This window comes from Nematolebias whitei, chromosome 10, assembly GCF_014905685.2.
Source record: "Nematolebias whitei isolate Nwh7 chromosome 10, NemWhi1, whole genome shotgun sequence".
Taxonomy (NCBI): Eukaryota; Metazoa; Chordata; class Actinopteri; order Cyprinodontiformes; family Rivulidae; genus Nematolebias; species Nematolebias whitei.
The window spans coordinates 5,129,703-5,143,696 of NC_056507.1; the positions used below are offsets into that span (position 1 = coordinate 5,129,703).

Below are 13,994 nucleotides of genomic sequence, written 5' to 3' on the forward strand. Positions count from 1 at the left end.
ATGGCGATGGAAGCAGCCGCTGCGTCTGCTCCAGGAGCTGTTGCCATGGAGATGCGATGCGCGCCGCTCCCGGTGGTGGAGGAGGACGAGGGCTGCAGCACTCCGGGGTTCGAGGAGCGATTCCGGCACCGGCGAAGAGGAGGGAGCCGGCGGCGCGGGCTGCCGTTCAACCGGAGCGGCTACTACCTGCTGGTGGTGATCGGGGAGGTGGGTTCGGAGCTGCAGCTGGACGCGGCCAGAGCCCAGATAGAGCGGGGTGAGTGATGGACGGAACACCGCTGCATCACTTAGATTTAGTGCTCAGCCTCGGGATGGAGGTTCAGAGGAACATTGAAGGGTTTAAAGCTGCAGGAGAGAGGTGGTTTTGACGCAATGAACAGGACTGGATGGATGCTGCAGCACTGCACCATGGGACTCGAGCCTTTCCCCCAACCCTGCTGCGCTGTGCACGACTGGAAAATTGCAGACTCAGTCTGTGATGGCTTTTTATTTTTAGCAGGATGATTTCTGGTGCCTGAGGCCTCTGCTTCATCAGACCAAGACAAAAAAAAAAAAGATTGACACATTTGAATCAGCATCCAGCAGCTGTATTTAGTTTGTCTGAGCTCGTACGGGTTTTTATCCGTTTACCTGTTCATAATCCTAAAAGTTGGGATCTTAAATGTTTAACCAAAGCACATCACAATGATTTGAACATCTTATGAACCTATATTTCATTCACAGTGGAATCTTGGCAAAAGTTCAAACTAAGAAATGTACCATTTAAAAAAAACTGTTTTGAATTTGTTGGCAGCAACAATCTTAAAGAAGACAGAACAGGTGCAACAAACATAAGTTGTATTAAAAAAAACGGCTGGAGGAGCATTTTTATAATTAATTAAGTTAACTGGCAGCAACAGGACTGAGCGTGTTTTTTGAAGTGAAGATGGGCAGAGGTTCACCGTGCTGCAAAACAATCGACTGGAAAGTGGCAGAGCAACTTCAGAATAATGGACCAGAACGTTGGGAAGGGTTTGAAGATCCCGTCATGACATCATCCAAAGAGTTTAAGAAACCTCTGTGCTCAAAACGACTGCAGGTCAATATCTGACGATCCTCGGGCCTCAGGCAGTTTCTCAGTCTGAACAGTTGATATGTTCACTTCGTTCCGTTGTGAATAAAATATGCGTAAATTTGATTTATATTTTACACGTTAGGGTTACGCTGTTTTCAGAACTGGGCTCGGATCATGATGTGGCTGAACAAACGTATTCGTAAACGGCTCACCTCTGCCGTCATCACCCGCTGAACATGTGAGCCCTGTGAGAGCTCAGACCCCGCTCCTCGTCCTCCTCCAGAGGCAGGCTGCAGCCTTCCTGCCACAGACTTTAACTTTGGAAACAGTTTCAGCTGATCTCCTGTCAGTAAGCTGTCCACTGCCCAGAGTGTGTTAAGAAGCCCAGTCCAGCTCCTTTCCTCTCCTCTGATTCTAATCTCCTCTTTTTGCAGCTGACAGCGCTGCTGCTCTGTGGCGTGCTCTACATCACACCCACCTAACTCATTGCAGCATTGATTATTTCACCCAGGTCGGTGTTTTCAGTGTGAGTCAGTGAGGGACCCGCCGTCGGCTCTCATTACCAACACGTTACGCCTGTGCCGTGTGTGGAGCTGTTAGGCCTGCAGCGGGTCACCCACACCGCACACGAAGGCGAAGGCGAGGAACGGCTGAAGAACTCACATGGAGTCCAAAGATCTAACCAGGAGGCACACAGGAGTCAGTTGCTCGGCTGTGGCTAACGGGTTATGGCAGTCATCCTCCAATGCAAGAGTTGGGGGTCTGACTCCACCAGCTGTCACATGCTGAAGTGTCCCTGAGCAAGACACTGAACCCCTCGTTGCCTCTGATGTGTGTCCCACCGGTGTATGAATGTGATAAATCTCTGATTAGTCTCTTTAGAATGATTTGTTCAATTAGCTTTGTAGAGATCTAGTAGAGTAAATGACGGCACAGATTGTAGCGTAAAGAGCTTTGAGTGTCTTGATCAGATAGACAGGTGCTAAATAAGTTCAGTCCATCACAGGGCTGTGTTTTTTCAAACGTTGTTCATTTAAGGCTGCACAGAAGTCTGTTGGAGTCACTCTCCCCACCATCACAGACATCTACACCTTCAGATGCAGGAAGAGAGCCACCTGCATCATGAAGGACCACACTCACCCAGCACACACACTTTTTGCCCCACTCCCCTCAGGAAGGAGGTTAAGGAGCATTAAGTGTAGAACCACTAGACTGAGGAACAGCTTCTACCCTGAGGCTGTTAGACTCATGAATCTCTAACCAGAATAACCACTGTGAAAAACCGCATCATGCTGCTGCTGATCTGTTTCATGTTGCTGCTGATCTGTTTCAATGTTGATGTGTTCATGCGTGCACATCTGCTCACAGACTCATGTTCATGTTTGTGCTGATGTTCAATGTTTTATGTTATGAGTGCTTAGTGTATATTAAGTTGATGTTTTTCTTAGTTCATATCTTAGATGTTATTACTGTTTTTCTTTTACATTTTATTGTTGGATGTAACTGGGACCCTGTGTACATAGTTTCGCTCCACCACATGTACCACATGAGGTGCGAATGACAATAAAGAAACTCTGACTCTGACACCTTAGGGCCACGGTATTTAAGAGTGTCATGCAACAGTGGTGCGATAGTTCAATTGAGAAATGTGGATCAATAAACACGGGTCATCTCCACAGTCCAGCTGTTATTTTGCTAACAGATACGAAGCGATACGGTCCTGAGAAAAGAAGCGCAGAAGCCGCGGGATGAAAACCTCAACCTGGAGGAGGCTGACAGGAACACCTGAAGAGAAGCTGGGCCTCGTGGTGCCTTCAATGTTCGGCTCTTACTGTTGTTTCACATCAGACAGTAAATCAGTTTCATGTCAAATCTTCACAAAGTTATCTCACATTTATCACAAATTTCAGGCTCATGGAAACTAAAAAAAAAAAAAAGATGAAATAAGTTTAAAAGGATTTGAAACAAGACCAAAAGTTTACATTTGCCAAGTTTTAGTCAACAGTCGGGGTTTGTGTTGAGCTGATAGTCCACAGTGTAAAGTCTTCTGCTCGTGGATGCTCCCAGCTGCTCGGACTGTTTGGATGAATCTGTGGGGAGAAGGTGGGAGGAAGTGAAGAGGCTGCACAGCAGATGGTAGAAGGTTGCATCACGTTCACGAAAACGGTGCGAGGGAGAACGTTTGTGTGAAAACGTGTTGTAAGCGAAGCTCGCTGTTATGGGAAGGTAGCCCAGACGGGTTCGCTCAGTTTCACAGATGTCCGTGTGTCTGTCCGACGTCGGTTCATTCACGCTCACCGCTCTTTCTGCTCCGTCCTGGCAGGAATTCGATCCTGGGACATCGATCTGAAGATCTGCGACCTTGATCAGCAGCTGCAGCTGTTTATAACTCGCCACTCTGCACACTTCTCCACTGAAGTCAGAGGTCAGTTTGACGTGACACCACCCGTACAAACACACACACGTGCGCACGCACGCGCGCACACCGTTTTCAAAGAAACAACAAATGTACAGTAGTGTGTTTAGAAAAGAGTTTAATGGAAACATTCAAAGTTTCTGAAATTGAGTTGTGTGTAAAAGTTATGAACACTCACGATCTCACCTGTTGTAGATAGATCTTTGATTTAATTTAATTCTGATCGGACACACAGTCTGAATCCAAAATAAATGTAGATGAGTTTTATTCACATTTTGATTTGGCAGCTGAGACACTGCGTGAATCTGACTGGTTTCGCAATGTTTTCCAACTAGGGCGGCTGTGGCTGAGCGGTTAGAGCAGTCGTCATCCAATGCAAGAGTTGAGGGTTCGATTCCACCAGCAGTCACATGCCGAACTGTCCCTGGGCACGACACTGAACCTCTCATTGCCTCCGATGTGTGTCCCATCGGTGTATGAATGTGATAAAGCTCTGATTAGTCTTTGAAAATATATACAGGTCCTTCTCAAAAAATGTGCATATTGTGATAAAGGTCATTATTTTCCATAATGTAATGATAAAAATGAAACTTTCATATATTTCAGATTCATTGCACACCAACTGAAATATTTCAGGTCTTTAATTGTTTTAACACTGATGATTATGGCATACAGCTCATGAAAACCCAAAATGTCTGTCCTAAAAAATTAGCATATCATGAAAAGGTTCTCTAAACAAGCTATTAACCTAACCATCTGAATCAACGACGTAACTCTAAACACCTGCAGAAGATTCCTGAGGCTTTTAAAAACTCCCAGCCTTGTTCATTACTCAAAACCGCAATCATGGGTAAGACTGCCAACCTGACTGCTGTCCAGAAGGCCATCATTGACACCCTCAAGCAAGAGGGTAAGACACAGAAAGAAATTGCTGAACGAATAGGCTGTTCCCAGAGTGCTGTATCAAGGCACCTCAGTGGGAAGTCTGTGGGAAGGGAAAAGTGTGGCAGAAAACGCTGCACAACGAGAAGAGGTGACCGGACCCTGAGGAGGATTGTGGAGAAGGGTCGATTCCAGACCTTGGGGGACCTGCGGAAGCAGTGGACTGAGTCTGGAGTAGAAACATCCAGAGCCACTGTGCACAGTCGTGTGCAGGAAATGGGCTACAGGTGCCACATTCCCCAGGTCAAGCCACTCTTGAACAAGAGACTGTGTCAGAAACATCTCGCCTGGGACTGCTGCTGAGTGGTCCAAAGTTATGTTCTCTGATTACAGTAAATTGTGCATTTATTTTGGAAATCAAGGTCCCAGAGTCTGGAGGAAGAGAGGAGACACAGAATTCACATTGCTTGAGGTCCAGTGTCAAGTTTCCACAGTCACTGGGGTGTCATGTCAGCTGCTGGTGTTGGTCCACTGTGTTTTATCAAGGGCAGGGTCAATGCAGCTAGCTATCAGGAGATTTTGGAGCACTTCATGCTTCCATCTGCTGAAAAGCTTTATGGAGATGAAGATTTCATTTTTCAGCACGACCTGGCACCTGCTCACAGTGCCAAAACCACTGGTAAATGGTTTACTGACCATGGTATTACTGTGCTCAACTGGCCTGCCAACTCTCCTGACCTGAACCCCATAGAGAACCTGTGGGATATTGTGAAGAGAAAGTTGAGAGACGCAAGACCCAACACTCTGGATGAGCTTAAGGCCGCTATCGAAGCATCCTGGGCCTCCATAACACCTCAGCAGTGCCACAGGCTGATTGCCTCCATGCCACGCCGCATTGAAGCAGTCATTCATGCAAAAGGATTCCCGACCAAGTATTGAGTGCATAACTGAACATGATTATTTGAAGGTTGGAGTTTTTTGTATTAAAAACACTTGTCTTTCATTGGTGGGATGAAATATGCTAATTTTTTGGGACAGGCATTTTGGGTTTTCATGAGCTGTATGCCATAATCATCAGTATTAAAACAGTTAAAGACCTGAAATATTTCAGTTGGTGTGCAATGAATCTGAAATATATGAAAGTTTCATTTTTATCATTACATTATGGAAAATAATGACCTTTATCACAATATGCTAATTTTTTGAGAAGGACCTGTATTAGAGTGCTGTATGAATGGCTAAATGAGGACACAGATTGTTGTGTAAAGCGCTCCGAGTATCCAATTAAGATAGAAAGGCGCTATACAAGTACAGTCCATTACTACGTAGATTTTAAGCTCAGTCTCTGACCAGTCTTCTCTGGTTTGAATTTGCTTCATTCATTTTTAAGAATATGAATTTGAAAGTTTTTGACTTCTGAAGTCAGTCCAGTTCAAGATGGCTGCAACAGTCATTTAACGTTACAAGGGACAAAAGTAACTACGCCCCGCAGTAACTTTTACAGATGTTCAGTCAAATTTTGATGTGGTGATAGATGGAACTAATTTACAACACACACCCCAGGCACCCCACGTCGCACAGCATCCATTCATCCATCCATTTTCTTCTGCTCGTCCGGGGTCGGGTCGCACGGACAGCTTCCTTATTTCTCAATATAAGTTGTTGTTACAGTTCAAAATGCTTTTCTATTGATTTGGTGAAGGTTTGATCCATGTCGATCCAACAGGTCTACTATCAGTCTGGTGACAGCTGCAGTGTGAAGCCTGTCTCTGTGTGTGTAAGCGTTTTTCTGGCATTCTTGTGTTTGTGGGATTAAATAATTCAGGGCTCAGAGCTCTGGCTTGAACGGCCCAAAATGCAGAATGGGGAGTTCTCACAACCATCTGTCAGAAAAAAAGCTTGATGCAATCACTTATCCTGGCTGCATACTTTATAAAGAGCAACAATAGACAAGCTTAGGAGAGACTGCCACCGCTCCTTCAGCGAGTGCATTACAGAAGCTGCAGTCAGCAGAAGATGACGCAGCGTTTTTCCACACTGAGCAGACACCTTCACAGGAACAGCTACATGTTTTCCTCACTTGGATAAAGAAGTAATCATCTGAACCAAACTAAATAACCATTTTCATTCTTATGACTGCTTTAGCTGATAACCGATGGGCAAACAATAAGGATTGTTTCAGTTTTGCTCCCTCTGTGACATGTTAGGACATTAAGACCCTCTTCATACTGGATACTGATCCTCCTACACTCTCCATGATCTAACTGAACATGGCAAACATTTGATAACACCTCCTTCAGTGTGAAGGCTATCTTGGACTTACCACACTCTATCACAGGTGCTGGGGAGCCCACTGCGTTCTTAAGATATACCTGAAGACGTCACCTGCAAAGATCATCCAGGTTCTGGCTGAATTTTTTTCGTCATAGCTGACATTTGAACTTTGAGCAAGTCAGGTGCTGTCAGTGCTCCAACACCGTCATTATGGGCATATGTTGGCATATTATACTGGGGTGCATATGGTGTGGTCACATGGTCATCATCTTTCACCATTTTTCTTCTTTCCTCTTTTTGTCTATGCAAATTATTTGGGTCATGAAAAATTCACAAAAAAATGGAAACATTTCAAGGTTCAATTTCTTTACTGTCATTTGCATCACATGTGGTTCATGAGGTGGAACGAAACTGTGTACACAAGGACCCAGATACACTCAAAACCAGCAACAATATAAAGTATAAAAAGAAACAGTAAATAAGGTATACGCTAAACAAACGCTAAACGAAACGCTAAAAGATCTAAGATATACGCTATAAACACAGTTTAAAATAATACGGTATATTCAACAGCAGCCCGGACATTTAGATTTAGAAAAAGCATTTAGAAATAAATATTTAGAAAAAGATTTGCATAAATCCGCTGTGTAATTTTAAAGATTATAGTTATATTAAAATAACAAATCGTTCGTGTAAGTGGAACTTAAAATATGTCAAAAGATCCCTTTAAATGAAAGATTAATTTTAAAAAGGACCTAAAATTGGGATCTGTTTTATGATTCTGGGTGAATCCTCTGTGACCAACACTGACCCCTGGTGTTCCATTAATGAAATGCAGCCATGATCCCCCCCCCCATCCCCCCCAGTGTCTTTCTAACTTTTTTCCAGTCTACTCTTTAAACACACATTAGGAGGCACACACTGGCTGCCCACGCAGAGACCCAAGAGAAGAACAAGTGAGACAGGCCGTGGATTAGTGTCAGCGATTTACCCTGATTAGCCCTCCCACACTGATCTCACGCATGCATGTGTGTGCCTGTGTGTATGTGTGTATGTGTGTATACACTGAAGTATACACAAAACACAAATCACGCTTGTGCATGTTGTGTTCGAAGCTCTACTGGTTTTGCTTTTGCAAAAATCCCCTTAAGACAAAAACAAACTCCTTGTTGTGCTGGAAGTTTTGTGAATATAAGAATTATGTGACAAACATGCTTAAAGTTATTGTGAATTGTCTCTAATCCACACAGGGTCAACGTGATACGTAAACACATAAACCCTCATTATCCATCCAACTATTTATTTTCTTTACCGGTTTTTTATTGAGTTTCACTGGAGAGGGTGTTAATTTCCAGCTGGACATTTGGATGATATGATAGTCCTTTAGTTTGCACCTCAACCACACATTTTGTGTCTGTCATTAAACTACGGTGGCCGACAAGTGCCAACAAGCTGAAAAAAGCTAAATGCAGGATAAACAGTTAAAGTGTGCTGCAAACGCATGCATGATGCAAACTCCATCCATCCATCCATCCATCCATTATCTTTACCCGCTTCTTCAATTTTGGGTCATGGGGGTCGTCAGTGCCCATGTCCAGCAGTCACTTTGTGAGGGGTGGGGGACACCCTGGACAGGTCTCAAGTCCATCACAGGGACACAGAGAGACAAACGACCATTCACTCTCTCACTTTCACCTAGGGACAATTTAGAGTTACCAATCAGCCTAACATGCATGTTTTTGGTATGTGGGAGGAAACTGGAGTACCTGGAGAAAACCCACACATGCACAGAGAGAACATGCAAACTCCACTCCAGAAAGGCCCCGGGACGGGGATTTGAACCAGGGACCTGCTCTCTGAGAGGCAGCAGCTCTACCAGTTGCACCACCGTGCTGCCCTGATGCAAACTGCAAAACAAACAAACAAAAAACAACAACAACAAAAAAAGCTACAGAAAAACGTTGAAAAAGAAAAAAAAATCACAGAAAATAGAAGAATAAACATACAAAAATAATAATAAGCAAAGGAAAAATGCTGAAAATACCAAAAAAAAACACTAAAATGCACTGTAAAGTAGAAATACTCCCAGTAATCTTCGTGTACAATACGTGTCTATATCACTGATATTAGTATTTGGATCAGTTCAGTCTCTAGCAATTCACAAAACGCTCATTTTTAAAACTTTTCTTCTAAATATTTTCAACCAAGTTCACTAATCTTTATAAAGTAAACATTTACAACCTTAATGCCAATATATTATGGATACATTAGGATAGAAAATATGTATTTTTAAATACTCTTGGTACTGTACGAAACAAAAAAGAGATATTTAGGATTCGCCATAAATTATTGGAGGACCATGTTTCTCAAGAGTCACAGCTCCAGCGTTCCAATTTTTATACAACCAGGTTAAAAACAACCAGAAAACATTTATTTTTGAAATTTTAGTAGGTTGAAGCTTTAAGTACTCGGTGCGCATTAAACTCCAAAATAAGCCATTCCTGTTCCCAAAATGATACCTGGTGAAAGCAGGTTTGGGGATCAATACACTCCCAGAGTGTAAGGATGCACACGCACATAAAAGTGGACCATATCCATTTGAATGGATGACTAAATTGCTTAAGTCTGTTAAATAGATCCTACTGTATGTCACAGGATTCTACTGGCCTGTCTGTGCAGAAGTTTTCTGAGATTTTTAAAGTATTCTGACTGAATTACTATATTCTTTTTGGCTTATGAACTAAGGAAATACAAAAATAAATAAATAAAACAGTATGGCCCCAAATGCCCAGAGGTTCCTTGAAGTGAAATAACACCATGTCCTTCATTTCTTTCTGATGCTCCCCTCACTGAAGAAGGTGTAGAGGGAGGGAAGCGTAATAAAACCAGTGGGAATGGACTCAATGTCATCGTTTTATTTAACACACACACACGGGTTGGGCTCGATGTAATGGGTTATAGGCAGGCGGGGAGCTCATGAAACTATGTTCTCGATCCAATCTGTAATAAGAGGCTTTCAAGAAGGTTTGGAGCACAGGTTGGTTTGGTAATACTCGCTACAGAGGCAGTCATGAGATTAAACGTTTCATTTGTTACTATGTTGTTGGTCTAAAACACTAAAATAAAATAAAAAATGTTCCAAATTATATATATATATTTTAAAGTGAGGTCATTGCTCAAAGTTTTAATTTCAGTTTGCTGCTTTGCTTTAGTCACTTAAACTTTACAAACAATTGAATTTGTATCTGTGTTCTCATGATCACAGCTAACTGTTATTTTAACACTTTTTACTCAGCATAGTTGATATTTTCTTAAAGGTTTTAGGCACTACGCCTGCTGTCTGTGCATTAATGGGTTTTTAGACACACAAACATTAGATGGTCTCATCTCCTTGGTATCGTCTGACATGCTGTGGACCTGAAGGAGGAGGGAGCAGCCTTGGGGGCCAGAACACGTTAAAGATTCACAATCATTCTGGTGCTGAGGGACCAGACCTCGTCTTGCATCATTGTTGCTGAAGCAACCTTTGTCGTCAATTCCTGAGTGGCATGGTACTCGGCGGACCCTGAGGGTAAAAGAAGATGGAAGGTCAGAATGGAAGGTGGAGGATCAGAAAAGTACGCACCAAGTCATAAAAGAGAGGTGTTTTGCACCGTTCCATGACTGGAGCTGAATATTATCACTGATCTAAAATAAACTCTGTCGAAAGTCTTGATAAGAACGAACTGGTCAGTGATGGGAAATGAGCCACTGCTCCAAGTGGAGAATCTTGTTCACAAGTGCGGGTAGAACAGAGTGGTAGATGAAAATGGCCGCTGTAGTGATCTGTCCTGGTAAACTGAGAACTGAGCTAAAAGGCTAAACTTACAATACGTCCACATTTCAACCCACCTACTGTCCGGTCATGAGCTGTGGGCGTGGCCGGCAGAATAAGATCAGAAATACAAGCGACTGAAACGAGCTTCAAGGTTCAAGGTGACTTTATTGTCATTTGCATCTCATGTGGTACATGAGGTGGAACAAAACTGTGCACTCAAGGTCCCAGTTACACCTAAAAATAACCATAACATGAACTATAAAAAGAAATGGTGTAAGGATCTAAGATATATGCTAAAAATTATAATATGATGAGGTGTATTAAACCTGACCATGTCTTTGTGAGCAGAAGGGTAAGAAATCAGCAGCATGGATAATCAGCAGCATGGATAAAGTGTCAAATTTCCAATTTAAGTGGCATTACAGTGATTTTTCTGGTTAGGGATTTATGAATCTTACAGCTTCAAGGTAGAAGCTGTTCCTCAGTCTAGTGGTTCTACACTTAATGCTCTGCAACCTCGTGCCTGAGGGGAGCGGGGCAAAATGTGTGTGTGCTGGGTGAGTGTGGTCCTTCTTCTGTGTGGCTGGACTCCTTCATTCAGATCGAATGCGAAGCTCAAAGTGGAGTTATTGCTCCTCTGCATCGAAAGGGGACGGTTGGTTTATTTTGTAGTTTTCACAATTAAAGTTCACCTTTCTCCTCCTAATAGTTCTAGATAACATAGAAAAGTAAAAGAAAAAATCTGTGCGAGTCAGAGATTTCTGTGAAATATCTCAGCAGGCTTTGCGTTTGTATCTGTCTGAACGTGACAAAGTGAAGCAGACCCTCTCTGTGCTCCCATCTGCTGCTGAGAAAAACATGTTTATTCTGTCTAATTAAAGAGAGACAGAGAGAGAAACAGTGTCATGTGAAACAGCTGGAGAATGAACACACACCGCTCCACTGTAAGGAACCGTGTGAATGGATTTACACCTTGTACCGACTCCTGGTTGAGCGTTCACATCAAATATAAGATAAGATAGAACTTTATTGATCCTGCAGGAAATTGCTGTGCCAGAGTTTTGGTACAAAGACACATACACAAGGACTCACACAAGATATAAATAATAACAGAGGATTAAAAAAGACAGAGAATATAAAAATACCAACAATTAAGTTCTAAAACAGGTCTGCAGACAGAAACATCAAAGTGTTTATTGTGGTGCAGGATTAATTTTAATGTCCTATGTATAGAAAAGGGAAAAATATTCATACATCTTTAGTAATAAAGGCATGGATTTATGTCAAAAATGTGTAAATCTCTTCACAAATGGTGCAGTTTATTCTCAGATATCAGTAGCTGAAAAGAACTGAAATATTTTTACATCACTTGAAAGTGTAAATGTGTAGAAAGTGTAAAAACAGCCATCAGTACCTACATCTAATTTAATAAACGCAACCAGTTAAAACAAACAAAAAAAAAACATTTCAAACTAATTATTAACTAAAACTAGTTTTAATGAGCAGAGTTTGCAACACCTAATAAAATATGTGATACTTTAGGCCACCTTTAGTCATGAGCAGATATTTGATGGGTAAGCTGCAGTGAATCGCAGCCACATCTTCTGTGATAAGTCTCATTTTACTTTTAAACATATGAATAAATCTCTATTGCATATCTTATTTTAAGAAACGTCTCAAACTGTTCTTGAGCTTTAAGACAGGTTTAACAGGTTTGTTCTCAAATTAAAGCTTTACAATAATTTATGCTGCATTTAGGAAGACGGCGTGATTTAAAGAACTTTAAGCCGTTTATATTTAGCAGATATTTAACATTCTGTCCAACATCTTCTAAATTAATGTCTTAACTTTTATTGTTATCTTCTTTAGCGGGTACAAACTCTGCATCTGCAGCGTCTCATCATCAAATCCTCTGTAATTTCTATGATTTCCGAGCTGTTATCAGTCTATTAAATGGCCGTTATTAGTTGTTATCATCCCCATATGTAGCGGTGAGACTGTCCCATCTACCTCCTAGTAGGTTTAAAGGTACGTTATTATCGTTATTATCGCTGATAATAGGCAGCGTCGCACAGGGGTAAACCAGGAAGTGGGTTTTTTTTGTATTTTTTCAGCTTATACCCTTTTCCTAAATCTAACCTTACACCTGACCCAGAGGACCAACCCTAAACTGAACCCCCTTACCCTTGTTCCTAAACCTAACCAAGACCCTAAACCTAACCGTCAGACCCTTTACTCTAAACCTAACCACGTGCAGCTTTTATGAGCGCTAACAAAGGTAAAAACAGAGCCTATTATCATCGCTAACAACGTACCTTTAAACCCACTAGGAGGTACAGGAGGGGCAGTCTGACCGCTACATATGGGGATGATAACAACTAATAACGACCATTTAATGGCTGATTACATTCGAAGCGGGTGGATTCCTCAGTCAGGGGTTCAGTCTACCTCTGTAGTTCTCCAGTTATCGAACAACCAGCTTTCCACATTTGCAGGCAGTAAAATAGCCATGAGGGAAATGTGCGCTTTCCCTGGCAGCTCCATATTCAGCATCCTTTGTCCAACACTGTCCCTCCTCTGCACGTGTCCAAACCACCTCAGCCTTGCCTCTCTGACTTTGTCTGAGCTGTCCTTCTCATAAACCTACTTCTAAGTCGGTTCATTTTGGTCCCTCCCATTGAACATCTAACATCTTCATCTCTGTCACACCCCTGCTGTCTTTTTTTTGTCTAAACCAGGGCTATTCAACTGGTGAGCTCATTTCAGCCCACCAGTGGGTTCATTTTTAAATAAAACTAGATTTTAAACCATAAAACAAACTTACTTAGTGACAATGGCTGCTGGATATCTGGCCCCTGAGCTCTTGTCTTTCAGTAACTGTGACGCTTTGAGCAATTTAGTTGAAGAGCCCTGATCTAAACCATACATCACAGCAGGTCTCACAACCATCTTGTAATCTCGTTCTCTGTTGGAGCTGTCGTATCAACCCTGACACTTGTACTGTGCAGCAGTCATTTCTGGATTAGTATTGACATGTCCAGTGTTGTCAAAACCTGCTGAAGGTCTAGTGGCTAAATTATGTTTTTTACACAGTAGGTAATTGTTCTCTGATGTCTCGGTAGCAAATGTTTTATCTCTAAAGTTCTCAATTACTTGGACCCAGGATCACGGACTACATAATTAGGGTTGGCTTGTTATGGTGCCATAAGCTTAGACTACTGGAGGACAAACTGAACCCATTTCCTTAAATGAATTGCTAAAATTGAATAGTTTTCATTTCATATTAGCTAAAAAGTAGCTGAAATAGCAGAAAAAGCTGCATAAATAAGCTGAAAGGAGCATAACAAGCTGAAATTAGCAGAAAGAAGATAGAAAAGGCACAGAAAGGTTGTAGTTAGCAGAAACAATCTGAAAGGAGCAGAAAACAGATGAAAAGACAGCTGAAAGAAGCCGAAGCAGAACAAAATGTGAAAGGAGCAGTAAAAGTAAACACAGCTAAAGATGTGAAGGATGAAAAATGAGCTCAATTCATTTTCTATGAGAAAAAAAAA

At 42.0% G+C, this 13,994-nt stretch overlaps 1 protein-coding gene across 1 annotated transcript in view; it reads left to right on the forward strand.

Annotated features, from left to right (window-relative positions):
- map1ab (microtubule-associated protein 1Ab) overlaps window positions 1–13,994 on the forward strand; it is an 82,224-nt gene continuing 68,230 nt past the window's right edge. The window contains exons 1-2 of the mRNA XM_037683090.1: window positions 1–256; window positions 3,378–3,479. Of these exons, the coding sequence (XP_037539018.1) occupies window positions 1–256; window positions 3,378–3,479 (358 nt within the window). The remainder of the gene's footprint in view (window positions 257–3,377; window positions 3,480–13,994) is intronic.